At 34.3% G+C, this 14,813-nt stretch overlaps 1 protein-coding gene across 5 annotated transcripts in view; it reads left to right on the top strand.

Moving 5' to 3' along the window:
- Positions 1-14,813, top strand: part of HSPA4L (heat shock protein family A (Hsp70) member 4 like) — a 56,542-nt gene that overhangs the window by 6,632 nt on the left and 35,097 nt on the right. For all 5 annotated transcript variants that reach the window (XM_034661639.1, XM_019802739.2, XM_034661641.1 and 2 more), the window contains exons 3-7: positions 6,457-6,514; positions 8,056-8,196; positions 9,907-10,029; positions 13,103-13,202; positions 13,566-13,699. In XM_034661639.1, the coding sequence (XP_034517530.1) occupies positions 6,457-6,514; positions 8,056-8,196; positions 9,907-10,029; positions 13,103-13,202; positions 13,566-13,699 (556 nt within the window). The remainder of the gene's footprint in view (positions 1-6,456; positions 6,515-8,055; positions 8,197-9,906; positions 10,030-13,102; positions 13,203-13,565; positions 13,700-14,813) is intronic.

Below are 14,813 nucleotides of genomic sequence, written 5' to 3'. Positions count from 1 at the left end.
CTTTTAATATGAATGTTTTCTATGATAAAACAAAATGAATCTTTAGTTATTGCCTTGAATTTGGGAATGAGAAATTCTGAAAAGTTTCTGGAAGGCAAGGAATGATAAGTACAAATTACATACTATCTATTGTGAGTTTAAGGTGTTTAACATGCTATGGTGGTCTTTCGTATGTGGTCACTACAATACAAATTAATCAGCATAGCTGTGTTCTGATAAAGCTTTATTTACAAAAATAGGTGGCAAATGGTAACTTGCAAACCCCTTGTCTAGTCAGTCATAATCAAAAGAACTTTAAAATTATGGTGCATTATTGGAATTTGACCTGTGGAATTTAAGATAATCAGCTTTTCAAATAATATATCTAACAGTTAAATATATCTAATTTAATATAACTAATCAGCTTTTTAAATATGTCTACCTAAGTACTTTTGACCCTTGAACAACATGGGTTTGAACTGTGCAGGACCACTTATATGTGGACTTTTTTTTTTTTTTAATAAATACCATACACTACTGTGAATGTATTTTCTCTTTGTTAAAATTTTCATAATAACATTTCTTTTTCTCTAGCTTACTATAAGAACACAGTGTATAATACATATAATATATGTGTTAACTGTTATTAGTAAGGCTTCTGGTCAGCAGTAGGCTATTAGTAGTTATGTGGGGAGTTAAAAGTTATACATGGATTTTCTACTGTGCAGGGATTCAGCACCCCTAACTCCTTTATTGTTCAAGTTCAACTGTGTGTGATTTCTGTTAATAGTTTCAAATTGTGAACCAATTTGTTTATGAATTAGGCACATTTATTAAAAGCATTTTCAATTAAAAGAAATTTTTATTTTTTATATGTTAAAAAGTTTTATCCATTGTCCATACTGAAAGACAGGAAAGTTTTTGTTATTACTAAATCATATATGCCTAAAAGAAGTCTTATTTTTGGGGACACCTGGGTGGCTTAGTCTGTTAAGTGGCTGACTCTTGATTTCGGCTCAGGTCATGATCTCAGGGTCCTGGGATGGAGCCCCCTGTCAGACTCCACTCTCAGTTGGTAATCTCCTTGAGGATCCTCTATCTGCCCACCCCCCTCTGTGCATGTACGGATGCTCCCGCTCTCTCCCTCTCAGATCTTTAAAAAAAAAAAGTCGTCTTATTTTTCTAAGTAACAAGCTAGAAAGCAAATGGCAACCATAAGTCTTTTTGAGAACATTCCTCCCCCACTTCCTTCTAGGGCAATTTTTTCCCCAGATAGTTAACCTCGAGAAATAATAACCATATGTTTTCTTTACTGCAGAACTTCTCAGATCCATTAATTTGTTTATAGGCATTGAAACACTCCCAGGAAAGAACATTTTCCCCCAACTTATTTGAACCTCCAAGGAATTCTTTTTTTTTTCTTTTTAAAGATTTTATTTATTTATTTGACAGAGATAGAGACAGCCAGCGAGAGAGGGAACACAAGCAGGGGGAGTGGGAGAGGAAGAAGCAGGCTCATAGCAGAGGAGCCTGATGTGGGGCTCGATTCCATAACGCCAGGATCACGCCCTGAGCCGAAGGCAGACGCTTAACCGCTGTGCCACCCAGGTGCCCCCCTCCAAGGAATTCTATTCCACAGAACAGTATTTGGAAAATGATGCTATAAGGCAGTGACATTTGGAAAATGATGCTATAAGGCAGTGACATTTTGGTTGGAAATGTTGCCCCTTAGGACACATCTGACAATATCAGAAGATACATTTTTGGTTGACACTCTGGGGGTGAGGAATGGAAGGAGTGCTTCTGGCGTCTCAGGAGCTGACCTCCTGATTTAAACCAATTGATTGCCCTTTTATATCATCATTCATTCAGCTATTGTTTTCTTAATATGTACTTGATAACAGAAGAGGCTATAAATAGTAATTGTGATCTTATCGAAACTGGCAAGGGAAAGCTGACAGTTTTTAAAATAGGGTTATTTTAAAAATGAAAGTGGTAAAATCAAGAGGCTTTGAATCCTTAGTAGAGACTGACAAAGTGAACAAATTTAAGAGTACTGACCTCTTAGATGAAAAATCTCATAGTCTTTTGACAGTATGTGTTTTCTCCAGCCTGATCATGCTTGGCCTTATAAAAATAGGTTTTATGAGGGAGAAAGAAAATTAATCTTAAGTTTTAAGGGAAAATACAAATACAGCTTTTTTTTTTTTTTTACGATTTATTTATTTGAGATAGCATGCATTGGGGGAAGGGGGATCAGAGGTAGAGGGAGAGAATCTCAAGCAGACTCTCTACTGAGGGTAGAGGCCAACATGGTGCTTGATCTCACACCTTGAGATTATGACCTGAGCCAAAATCAAGAGTTGGATGTTTAACTGACTAATCCACCCAGGTGACCCAAAATACAGCTTTAATAAATTAACACCTGTCATTAGATTTTTTATGGCCTTCTTCTACCAAAAGTGACATAGGACATTTAGATGTTTTGTTTGTTCAGAATTTTGTGGAATTCTCTGAGAATCTGGGATTACCACTGTGGTGGCAGTATCAGATTCGAAATTAGAGATTTAAGCTGCATTGTAAACCGTTTGTTTTGTTTTGTTTGATTTTAGGGATAAGATGGAATTTCTAAATAGCAGTTGAAATAAAGTATAGAAAGTATAATATAAATGGATTATGCAATATACATTTGGGTAAAGTGTTGAATATCCTTTCTATAAAAACTTTTCTGTCCACCTCTAAAGTATGGTATAATGTGTTTATTTCCCTTGGTGTTAGTAAAGTCAGGTAAAAGTTTTGAGAGATGCTAGGTATTTTGGCTTTTCTGAAAATACTTAGGAAGTATGTATGTAATGGTTGTATTCCAGAATGTTTTTGAAAGAAAATTGAAGGAGTTTGAAGCCCTTTTTTAGCTATGTGAGGAGAGTTTTCTGTGTATTGAAACTGGGTATTTCCAAGCTGTAACATTAAGTTGTTTAAACTTTAAAAGTTGCCTACTTTTAACTTCAGAGAATATATAATAATGGTAACTGTTTAGCTTTCTCTCTGGAGTGATATATGTGTGCAGTATGTTTCAAAGAATCTAGCACTTACTAATTGATAGTTGAATCAATATTATTTGGCTCCAGTGTTCTAAGAGAAGTTAACTTCTTGAGAATCAACCTAAGAATAAGATTTTCTATGTACTCAAGTGATGGTAGCCTAGTATTAAAAAATTAAAAGTATTCTTAAGTGTGTCCAAATAATGGAGTTGAGAGAAGGACAGATTATAATAAAATAGGCTAAGTAAGAGATGGCAAATCCATATTTTCTCTGATGAACTTTAAGATGGAATGCCAGCCATCCACATAGATAACCATATTAGGTATTCAGATACCTAGTCTGGCAGGGACTATGTTGAATCAAGGAGTTATTTGGAAAAGATGATCTGCTTGGATGTCTCAAACATACTCAGTCTCAGCATGTCCAAATTAGCACTAGGATGGTCTATCCTCAAACCTGTTCCTCCTAGTGTTTTGTGTCTCATTAAATGACACTACTCTACCCTCTTATGCAAATGGGAAACCTAGACATTGGTGGTGATATTTGCTTCTTCCTCTTTCTATTCCAGCACTGTTCAGTAAAACTATGTTAGCAACATGCATATATGTCCTAGTAGTTACAACAAAAAGATAAGAAACAGGTGAAATTAATTTTAATATATTTAACTCAACATATCCAAAATCTTATTTCCAAATTTAAAATCAGTGAGATATTTTATATTCCTTTTTAAGTATTAAATTTTCAAAGTCCAGAGTATGTTTCACACTTAAAATGAATATATCTCAATTCATACTAGCCACATTTCATGTGCTTCATCATCACATATGGCTGGTGGCTACCATATTGGACAGTGAGGATCTAGTCTGTCACTAAGTCCTTTGAGTTGTCCCTCCTAAGTATCTCTTAATTCCTTCTCCCCCCTCAGCTGCCAGCATCCTGATATAGATTACTGATGACTTCTAGCCTTCAGTTCACACTGGTCAAAATTATCTCTGCCAAGTCTTCTTTAATTCTACCCCCATCATCATTTACTCTTCCTTAAAATCTCATCACTTTCTTGGGTCAGCCTTTCCTGATCCTCCTCCTCTGGGTCAATTCTGTTATCTACTTATCTAGCATGATGTATATCCTCTATTGTAGCTCCTAGTTTACTTTCATTTGTGTGAGCACTGTAAGTTCCAAGAGAGCCAAAACCATGTCTTTTTTCCCCCTCACTATATCTCTAGTAACTGAGTGCCAGACATAAAGTAATTACTCAACCAATATCTATTAACTAAATGAATTTAACTGCTTGCCATCCCTGAAAATGCTGTGGCCCCCAATATAACAGTATCTTGTTCAACCCTTAAAAAGCACTGTTCTGGGGGGGTACCTGGGTGGTTCAGTCAGTTAAGCGTCAGAGTCTTTCGATCTCAGCTCAGGTCTTGATCTCCAGGTTTTGAGTTCAGGCCCCATGTTGGGCTCCATGCTGGGTATGCAGCCTACTTTAAAAAAAAAAAAAAAGGCATTGTTCTGGGATCTTTCTTCTTCAGTTCATCTTCTGTGTAAGCATGGAATGTTCTCTTCTTTATTCAGAAGCCTTTATTGAGTTCCCTTTGCCTACTGAAATAAATTTCAGGTTTATAACCTGTCATTTGTGGCCCTGTATAATCTGACCCCAGGGCTATCAAAATGTCAAATGAAACTAGCCAAGTTGTATTCTTCTTACTCTCCAAATAAGCATTAACCTTAGGAGCCATCTATTTATTCATTCAATAAGTACCTTTACCATATTACCAGATAATGATCCAGGCCAGTAGTGTCCAGTAGAACTTTCTGTTCTACTATATATCTCTTCTGTTCTATGTATATTCTGTTCTCTCTGCACTCACTGGCCACATATGGCTGTTAAGCCCTTGAAAGTTGGCTGTTGAGCACTTGAAATGTGAATAATGCTGAGGAAATAAATTTTTTATTATGGTTAAATTTTATTAGCCATGTGTGGCTAGTGCCTACCATATTAGATAGTGCAGATCAGGGGAATGGAGCACATGTTATCTGCCCTCATGGAGTTCATGCCCTGGTGTGGAGATATAGTCAGTAAATAAATTGTATCAGATGGTGATACATTATGCAGGAAAATAAAATTAGGTAAACAGTGGGAGATGTATATGTTGGGAAGGAGGAGAAAATGTTGTTTATATAAGACAGCCAGAAAAGGTGTTGATGATAAACTGACATTTGAGCAGAAACATGAAAAAAAAGTGAGAGAGAGCGTAAGCCATGTGGATGGATATATTTAGAAGTGTTCCAGAGATAGAGAATAGCATGTACAAAGACCCTGAGGAAGAAGTGTGCTTGCCTTATTCTAGAAATAGCAAGGAGACCAGTGTGTCTAGCTTGAAGTTACAGGGTACAGCAGCCAGGGACCAGACATGAAGGGTTTTATTGGCTGTTGGGGACACTTAAGCTTTTGCTTTGTGAGACAAATCACCATTGGAGGGTTTTCAGCAGGGGAATTTCATGACCTTAGTCTTGAAGAGGATCACTCTGGTTATCATACTGAGAATAGATATATACCTACATACTGGGAATGTCCTTTTGAACAAAACAGATGTATGTTAAAATTTTTTCTCTTCCAGATGTTAATTCAGAAATCACCTCTTCCACTTGCTTTTCCTAAGCTTTATCATATAGAACTGATTATTCTTTTTCTCTAGTATTCGTGGTCCATATGTTCATAGTCCTATGTTGATTTTTTTCTGTAGACTACAAATTCTCCAACATCAGGGATTGTAGCTAGTATACACACAGTGCTCATAAAGTTATTGGTTGAATGAATGGTACCTGTAGTTACAACTAAAATCATGGAAACACTTTCTTAAATTATAACATGAAATGATATTTTGATGAAAATGTTGTGCCACACTTGTTTTTATAAGCAGAAATACATCCAAATGCAGTAATTAAAAAAATAGCAGTCATAGTGTTCAAAGCATTTACCCATATTCATACTCATTTAATCCTCACACAAACCTGTGAGTAGGTATTATTATCAGCACTATCTTTCAGATGGGAAACTGAGACAAATAATGGTTAGGTAATTTCTACAAGATTATAGAGCCTAGATTTATATCCATGCAACCCAGCCTTACTGAGCACAGTTAATTTTTTTAGTAGGTCATAGACCAGTAGAATTCGAAAAACAATTTTGGGACCCAACAGAGCATTGCCAGCTATTAGCAACATTTATTCTAAAAATTCTAACATTCTGACCACTGTTCCATTACTTATGAGACAAAAATATGCAAAATTCTGGTTCATTAACCTATTTTTAGAATTTACATGATTATGTTAATACATTTAATTCATTTTTTTTCATAAGGAGAGGCGGTATAATGGCATATCAATATAAACATACCATGGGAACAAACTTTGTGTTTTTCCCTTGTTTAGGGCCTGTATATCTTTGGGATCAAGAACTCGAGCCATTGGAAATGCAGCTAAGAGCCAGGTAAATTGTTAATGTAGATGTTTTGACTTACAGGAAGAATATAATGGAATCTTGGTAACTAAGCTCCCACTTTATATAGTTAAGAGTGAGAAAAGAGGAGGAGGGAAATTTGACAGACCCAAATCTCTTTTTATTTTAATAGATATATTTTGCTTTGGGGATTGCAAAATATTTCTTTTATTTTTTAAAAAGTCTTTTAGTTGTGAAGTTAGGGTGTTGCTACCATATGACACCACTTTTCCCCCTGTATGGTTGCTTTTCTATGAGGTATCCTATCTAGAATATACACTTCAACAAAGAAACAATGTCTTTGTAAAAGAAGGTGGGAAAGATGGAAGAACTAATTTCCAGAGTAACCCAATGTGGCTACTTTACATGGAGTCTGTTTAAGTATTCATATTTCTAGGCTTCTGAAGTGCTTATAAGTAGAACATTTACTTTTAACATTGTTTGTCAGAGGTTCATTTTACTCAGCCTTTATTTCCCTGAACCAAAAGCCCTTAACAGTTACTTCTTACATTTTAATGTGTACCTGGGTCTTCTTTTCCTCATAAAATAACTTTGTTTAATGGGGCTTTTTTTGCCTCCTGATTTTATAGGAATAATTGACTCATTTATCTAGGAATTTTTGCTTAAGACTTTTATCAAGGCTGTCGTCTAATTGGTATATATATGAAAATGTTTATCTTCTCCTACACTTTCATATTGTACATAAACAAATGGTGAGTTTGTGCCAAAATGACTTCTTCACTAAAGTTTATATCTCATATTTTTTGTGATCTTCTAAGCATATCATAGATAACAGAGTCTCTGAAGTAAAGCAAACTAAAGAGAGCAGTGCGGTAATTCAGCATCCCAGTAGTTTTCATATCGTAATTCCAGAGCAAGATCTATTTGGCTTTAACTAAGAGGGCAGCAACTGGATCTCAGTATTATTCTGTCACTTGAACTACGTGTTCTAGTTAAAGAAAAAATTACTTTGCTAAAATACAAGCCATTTGCAAATTAAGATACTTTAACTTTGCATCATGCTACACAGAAGGAGTTTAAATTTACTAGCCTAGGAGCATTTCTCAGCAGTGAGAAATTTCATTCTCGCTATATGAGAAGTATCACAAAGAGGAAAAGAAAAAAGGGGCAACGTGGAAGAGTGTTTCAATAAAAACACAGTAATGAAAGTGGAAGGAAGAGAACTCAAACGTACTAATTCACTAAAGCAAAAGGTTGAGGAAAACCAAAGAGACGAGTTGTAGATAGATTTTCACTGTATTACTTGAAAAGTTTTACATTTTTGTTCTTTCTTTTTTGAAAACATTAATTTTGAGTCTACATTCCTAGCATAGGAAGAGAATTTGGAAGGCAATAGATAAGATGCATACCTTCTTATTGTATAATTTTACTCTCAGCCAGAAGCTAGACAAATGATAGTGTGTCATTCTAAACTCAAATGTGTAGGATAAAGAGACTTGGTGGTCTTAAGTATTAGCATAGTGTGTATTTTGCATTTATTAAATATCGATAAAAATGTTTACTGTCAACAGATAGTCACGAATGTAAGAAATACAATTCACGGCTTCAAAAAGCTTCATGGGCGATCATTTGATGATCCCATTGTGCAAACGGAAAGGATCAGGCTTCCTTATGAATTACAGAAGATGCCTAATGGAAGTGCAGGAGTTAAGGTAAGCTTCCCAAAGTACAAACATATTTAAATTCAAGAAACCAGATATAATATTGCCTGTTTGTAATTTAACTTTTTTCCTCTGGACGCAGTACATGTATATCAAAATTCAATTTTTGTAGTAAGCTTTAGTGAGTACAAAAAAATTCTAATTAGATAATTTTTAAAATCCAAACAATACTTTCATTGTCAAGGAAAAATTATTTGAAGAACTTTTAGAGGTGAACAGTTTTCAAGCAATAAAGGCAGAGGCATAAATGATTTAGTAAAATCGGACCTCATAAGTATATTCATTGTTATATTAAAGCAAACTCTACTTCCAAGTAAGAGATGGACTCTTGATTTTTAATTTGACATCCTGAGACAGTAAGTTATAGATTGGTTAACAAAACATGTTTGTTGATTTTTCGGAAACTAACAGAATATCTCAAAACACAGTTACCATATGACCCAGCAGATTCACTCTTAGTTATATACACTAGAGAAATGAATATGTGCACACAAAAACTACATTATTGTTCACAATAGCATTATTCATAATAGCCAAAAAGTAGGAACAATCCAAGCGTTCATCAGCTGATGAGTAGATAAATGAAATGTGGTACCTATACAATGGAATATTATTTAGCCATAAACTGGAGCGAAGTACTGATATGTACTTCATACAGATGAACATGGCCACATAAATATACATATATACACTTAAATGCATGTCCGTTGTGCTGCTTGAGAGAAGCTCTTCCAAAGTTTGGTGTTAAGAGAATAAAATTTTTTCCCCTGAGGACACAGAAGTAAGACATAACTTTTTCTTCAGTAAATTAAATGTAGTTTTTATATGGGTTCCAAGGTAACTTTGTATTGCTCATAAATTTATTGGTTATTACAAAAGGGTTTGATTACTTAAAGCACACATCTTCCAGTATTCCTTTGTCAAGAAGCTTTGCAAAGTTTCCTTTTGTGTGCTTAAATGTAACCTACTCTTAAACCCGTGTATAAGATGAAGTGGTTTTTTGGTCTAAAAACATAATTTTGAAATTTCATGTATACATTTCTAATACTTAATTTATGATTTTCCCAGAAACCTTGGAATAATACATACTATACCTTTTTTTTTTTTTTGAGAAATTTTCTTTCCTGATGTTCTCAATTCCTTTTCCTAAAACTGTATGACTAAAGCTTTCATTTTAAACCCAAAAGAGATCTGACTTTCAAAAGAAAGATTATTTGATCTTTTTCTCCTTCATTATGTACCTGGAAAGTGAATGATAAAAATTGCTTTTGTGAGAGGCACCTGGTGGCTCAGTCAGTTAAGCGTCTGCCTTCAACTCAGGTCATGATCTCAGGGTCCTGGGATTGAGCCCCGCATTCGGCTCCCTGCTCAGTGGGGAGCCTGCTTCCCCCGCCCCTGCTCTTGTGCAAGCACGTACTCTTTCTTAAATAAAAATCTTTTTTTAAAAATTGCTTTTGTGGGAGGCAGAGATCTAATGCAGGAAGACATTTTTGAGAACAATTTGGTTATAATACTACGTATGAGGCACTTGAACTTTAGAAATGAGAGGTTGTGATATTAGAATAATCTTTTCAGAATATAACTTCTTGAGCAAAGACTGTCTTTTTCACTGTTGTCTATCACGTATAGAGTAGATCCTCACAAAATACACGCTGGATGAATAAATTGACTCTTAATAAATATCTCAACTTTTGGTTTTAGGTGCGGTACCTAGAAGAAGAGAGACCTTTTGCAATTGAGCAAGTTACTGGAATGCTGTTGGCTAAACTTAAAGAGACTTCAGAAAATGCTTTGAAGAAACCAGTGGCCGACTGTGTGATTTCAGTAAGTTTTATTTCCGTGCTTTTAAATCACACCTTTCAGTATATTAATATTCTATTGAAATATTTTTCTTCCCTTTTCTTACTGTTTCTGATTGTATTTAGTAAATAATCTAAATCCGTTTTAATTTTTCATTTAAAAAAAAAAACCCACCTTATTTTGGTAAAGTTTAGGATTGAGCTTCCCATAAAGTCAGTTGTGATAATCCGTGAATCTTAAAAAACCATTGTATATGATTAGTGACTGCTATACCTGCCAGTTATCCCTAAGAATCTTTCCTGGTTGCCCTTAACTTCCCATTTGTAGGGACCTTAACATTTCATGGCAAAGTTGAAAATTCCCAGTTGGGAGATTATGTATATTTATATATTCTGTATCAGAAAGAAAAAAAATCTTTTTTAAAATGAAAAATTGGATATATTTAACATGTTATACTTTCAGAAATTTTGACATGTGCTTACACACACAAAACCATCATCAGTCATTATCAATATTGTAAACATATTTTCACCCCCCAGAATCCCATTGTGCCTCCTTTAAAGTAAAAATTGTTTACATATAAGTTGTGCAGCATGATGCTTTGACATACATATACATAGTGAAATGATAATGATTACTGTAGTTGAGCTAATTAACATACCCATCTTCTCATGTACTTTTTTTTTTTTTTTTTTGTGGCAGGAACACCTGAGATCTACTTTCTTAGCAAATTTCCAGTATACAATACAGTATTACTAACTTTAGACACCATATGCTATACATTAGATTTCTAGAATTTATTTTTCCTAGGTAACTGAAACTTTGTAATCTTTGGCCAGTATCTTCCCATTTCCCCCACCTCCTTGCCCCTGGTAACCACCACGCTATGCTTCTGTGAATTCAACTTTTGTAGATTCCACATACAAGTGAGATCATATAGTATTTTTCAGAAAGAAAAGGTCTTTTTTTAAGTATTCTTAGAACATTTCATTTGCTCTATCTCTTGAGATCCCATTATATACTGATAACTTCTTAGTTACATGTTGTCACTTAAACGTGAGTATAATTTTTAATACTATTAAACTTCCCTACCTAAGTTCAAGAGTCTTATGTCCTCAGAAAAATAGAATCAGATTATGAACTCCAATGGAATTTAGTGATTAGATTTTTATAGGTATTTAGAATTTTTTAAATGAGAGAAAAATAATAGAGCTTTAATATTTTGTATTCTGACAATTTAATAATAGCAAATAATAGAGCTTACCTTTGAGCAAATAATAGAGCTTACCTTTGGCCAGGCTCTGTTACAGGCATTTAATATGTATTAACTCATTTAATCCTCAGAACCACCCTATGAAGGTAGGATATTTTTAACTCCAGTTTTATAGATTAAAAAACAGACACGGGAGGCACCTGGGTGGCTGAGCCATTAAGCATCTGCCTTCGGCTCAGGTCATGATCCCAGGATGCCTGCTTCTTCCTCTCACACTCCCCTTGCTTGTGTTCCCTCTCTTGCTGTCTCTCTCTGTTAAATAAATAAAATCTTTAAAAAAAAAAAGACACAGAGAAGTTAAAAAACTTGTCCAAAATCAACAGAGCTACTAAGTTGTAAGCCAGAAATCACACCCCCGTAGTTCATTCCCAAGCCTCTGCTTATAACTCTTCCACTGTACTGCCACTTGAAAGTATACATCAAACTGGGTTTGGTTTTAAAATCCATCTTAAATCAAATCCTTCCCTATTAACTATACTTGATAATACTTTCACATCAGAAATTAGTGTCAGAAGAGAGCATTATGAACTTCTTGGCCATTATTTACTTGGTAGTTAGTGTGATAGACCCATTGTGAGCTATATAAGAGGAAGTATTTTTTTCTGTTTTCTGCACATTATATCCCTAAGTGGTTAGAAAGGTACCTGGTACATAAGTGCTCAATGAGTATTAAATGAAGTCTATATTATAATTTAGATTTTTGTCAGAATGATAATACCAAAATCAGGATAAACAAGTTTATCAAAATTCAAGTTCTTTTTCTGTTGTTAATATCTGTTAAATGAAATGTCTGACTTCAAAAAACAATAAAATTGGAGACAAAATTGGAAGAGCCCCAAGTCATTTTGTACATGAGTATACTTAATTAGCTTTTTTTAAGATTTTATATTTGAGAGAGAGCACGTGCGTGCGCACATGCAGCACACACGCACGAGTAGGGCCAGGAGCAGGGGAAGAAGCCAGCTCCCTGCTGAGCGCGGAGCCCGCAGCTGGGCTGTATCCCAGGACCCTGAGATCATGACCGGAGCCTAAGTCAGATGCTTAATTAACCATGAGGCATTCCTACTTAATTAGCTTCTTAGAAATCTGTTAAATCAAAGCACTTCTTAGTTTGACAGAACTAAGTATATGTAAATCTTAACTGTAAGTTTAAGTCTCAGTTCTTTTAATGAAGTCTTTGTTTAATTAACATTAAACATTTAATGTTTTTTGGTGATTTTAAAAGAAGCACATGCTCCTCGTGAGTCCCCTGCAATATAGCTCCCCCCTTCCTTTGAGATAATAGCCACTGCAAACCTTTGGGTATTATATTCTCCGGGTAACATATTACAGAAAAATCATGCTACACGTGTCCTTTTCTCTAATGCAATATAGATACTGTTCCATGACCATTCAGATCTGCCTGATTCTTTTTAACAGCTACATAGGATTCCATTGTACAGATATACCAAGATATATTTAACTGATTTTAACAGTCTTGGGCTTTCAATTTTCCATTATTAAAGATGAACAAACATTTTTTTCCATAGATCAGACCTACACAAGAAGGATTTAGATGAACATATTTTGGAAATCCTGCAATATTATTCCATCTTACTAATTGCTTTAAATTTGTGGTCATTATTAGGTCAACACTTTATAGTATAGAAATTGCCAAAAAGAAAAAAACTAGTATTTTTTTTCTTGTTTATTTGATTAGAATGACATTCTTTGTCTTAAGCCCTACATAAGTTTTAGACCAGTTATTTTACATTTTTAATTGATGAAATGTTTAAAATCTATTAGATCAAACCAATATATTTAATTACTGTTTTAAAATACCAGATTCCTAGCTTTTTCACTGATGCTGAGAGAAGATCTGTGATGGCTGCAGCCCAGGTTGCAGGTTTAAATTGTTTAAGGTTGATGAATGAAACTACTGCAGGTGAGCACTTTGCAATTTGAAAATCACTGTCAGAAAAATACTGTTCTAGGTTTTTTTTTATCCAAATTAATATAAAGCATTTATCTTTTTAAAACTCATTATGTACTGGCTCTTGTAACCTTTGGTTTTGTAGTACAGTATTTTGCTAGAAGTTAAACATGTCTTACATCTGCTGTAAGATTTATTTATGTTATGGATGGGTAGAGAAAAATAAAATTAAAAACAACCAAATTATAAAAAGTTAATTTACTTTGAAACAATTTATATTACTCTCTATTAAAGTGCAGTATCAAAATGATTTATCTTTTGTTTTCCAAGTGATTGCTATCCTGATACTAACATAATTTCTTTGTTCTTACACAGTTGCGCTAGCATATGGAATTTATAAACAGGATCTTCCCCCATTGGATGAGAAACCAAGAAATGTAATATTTATTGATATGGGACATTCTGCCTATCAGGTTTCGGTTTGTGCTTTTAACAAAGGAAAACTTAAAGTAAGTAAATAAATGATTTGCTCTATGTAAGTTTAATGGTTAAAAGCATGTAAGACTATATAGAAAACCTTAGTGCCTGGGTTTAAATCCTGGCTCTGCCACTTAAAAACTGTGACCTTGAGCAAGTTACATAATCTCCTTAAATCTTAGGCTCCCCACCTGAAGATAATATCAGCATTTTTGAGGACAAATGAGTTAATGTATATAAAATGCTTGGAATGCCTTTTAATAGATACCGTAACATGTATTAGCTATTTTTATTACTGTCAAGGTGTTAAGTCACCTATCAGGAAACATTAAGTACATTACTGTCCATAAAAATACTTAGGAAACAGTTTCTAAAATGATTCCCTTAGTTTTATAAACACTCCTTATCTAGGAGTTCTAATCATAATTTTCGATAATATGGCATCATTTAGTTCTGCGTGCTTATCTTATAGTTTGTATTTGGTTTTCTATTCATTTTTACATTGATCATCTTATCCATATATATGTACTCTCTCTCTCTCTCTCCATTAGTCACATGTGTAGAAGTTACTTAGAAGATGACATATTTTTGGTTATCCAATGGACCTTTTAGAGCCTTTTTCTCACAGTTTATAGTAACATCCTTGTAATCAGAAAACTTGAGGGAAATGACTCATAATGAATATAGGGTAGTCTTCAGTAAATTGGTTTAATCTTTGCTATTTAGTCTTGAATTTTAACTTAAGAATATATTCCTTCCTTTTTAGTAGATAGCTTAGAGTAGCCATATCTGTGGCACTTCTATCCAGAAGGATGCATGTTTGCACTAGTCACATACCAATACAATTTTGCATTTAATTTTGGGTAATACTGATCCTAGCAAGAAGTCAATCCATGAATTCTCCATGCTAGCTGTGGGATGACTTCACATTCACGTTACATTTACAACTTTCTATAGGGTTTACTATTGTTCCATCACATATCCTTGTGAAAAAAACCTGATGAGCCACACCAACAGTGGGGTTCTGTTTTTTAAGTGACTAGTGTAAGTAGTCATTTGCTCCCTCTATGTTGGAGAGAGAGACTAGGTATCTTGCTCCTGCATTTTCAAGAAGTATAGTGTTGAAGTTCTGTGACTTGTCTATTC

Source organism: Ailuropoda melanoleuca, chromosome 5, assembly GCF_002007445.2.
Source record: "Ailuropoda melanoleuca isolate Jingjing chromosome 5, ASM200744v2, whole genome shotgun sequence".
Classification (NCBI taxonomy): domain Eukaryota; kingdom Metazoa; phylum Chordata; class Mammalia; order Carnivora; family Ursidae; genus Ailuropoda; species Ailuropoda melanoleuca.
The sequence above is the reverse complement of the archived record's forward strand: the minus strand, read 5'-3'. Positions and strand labels throughout refer to the sequence as shown.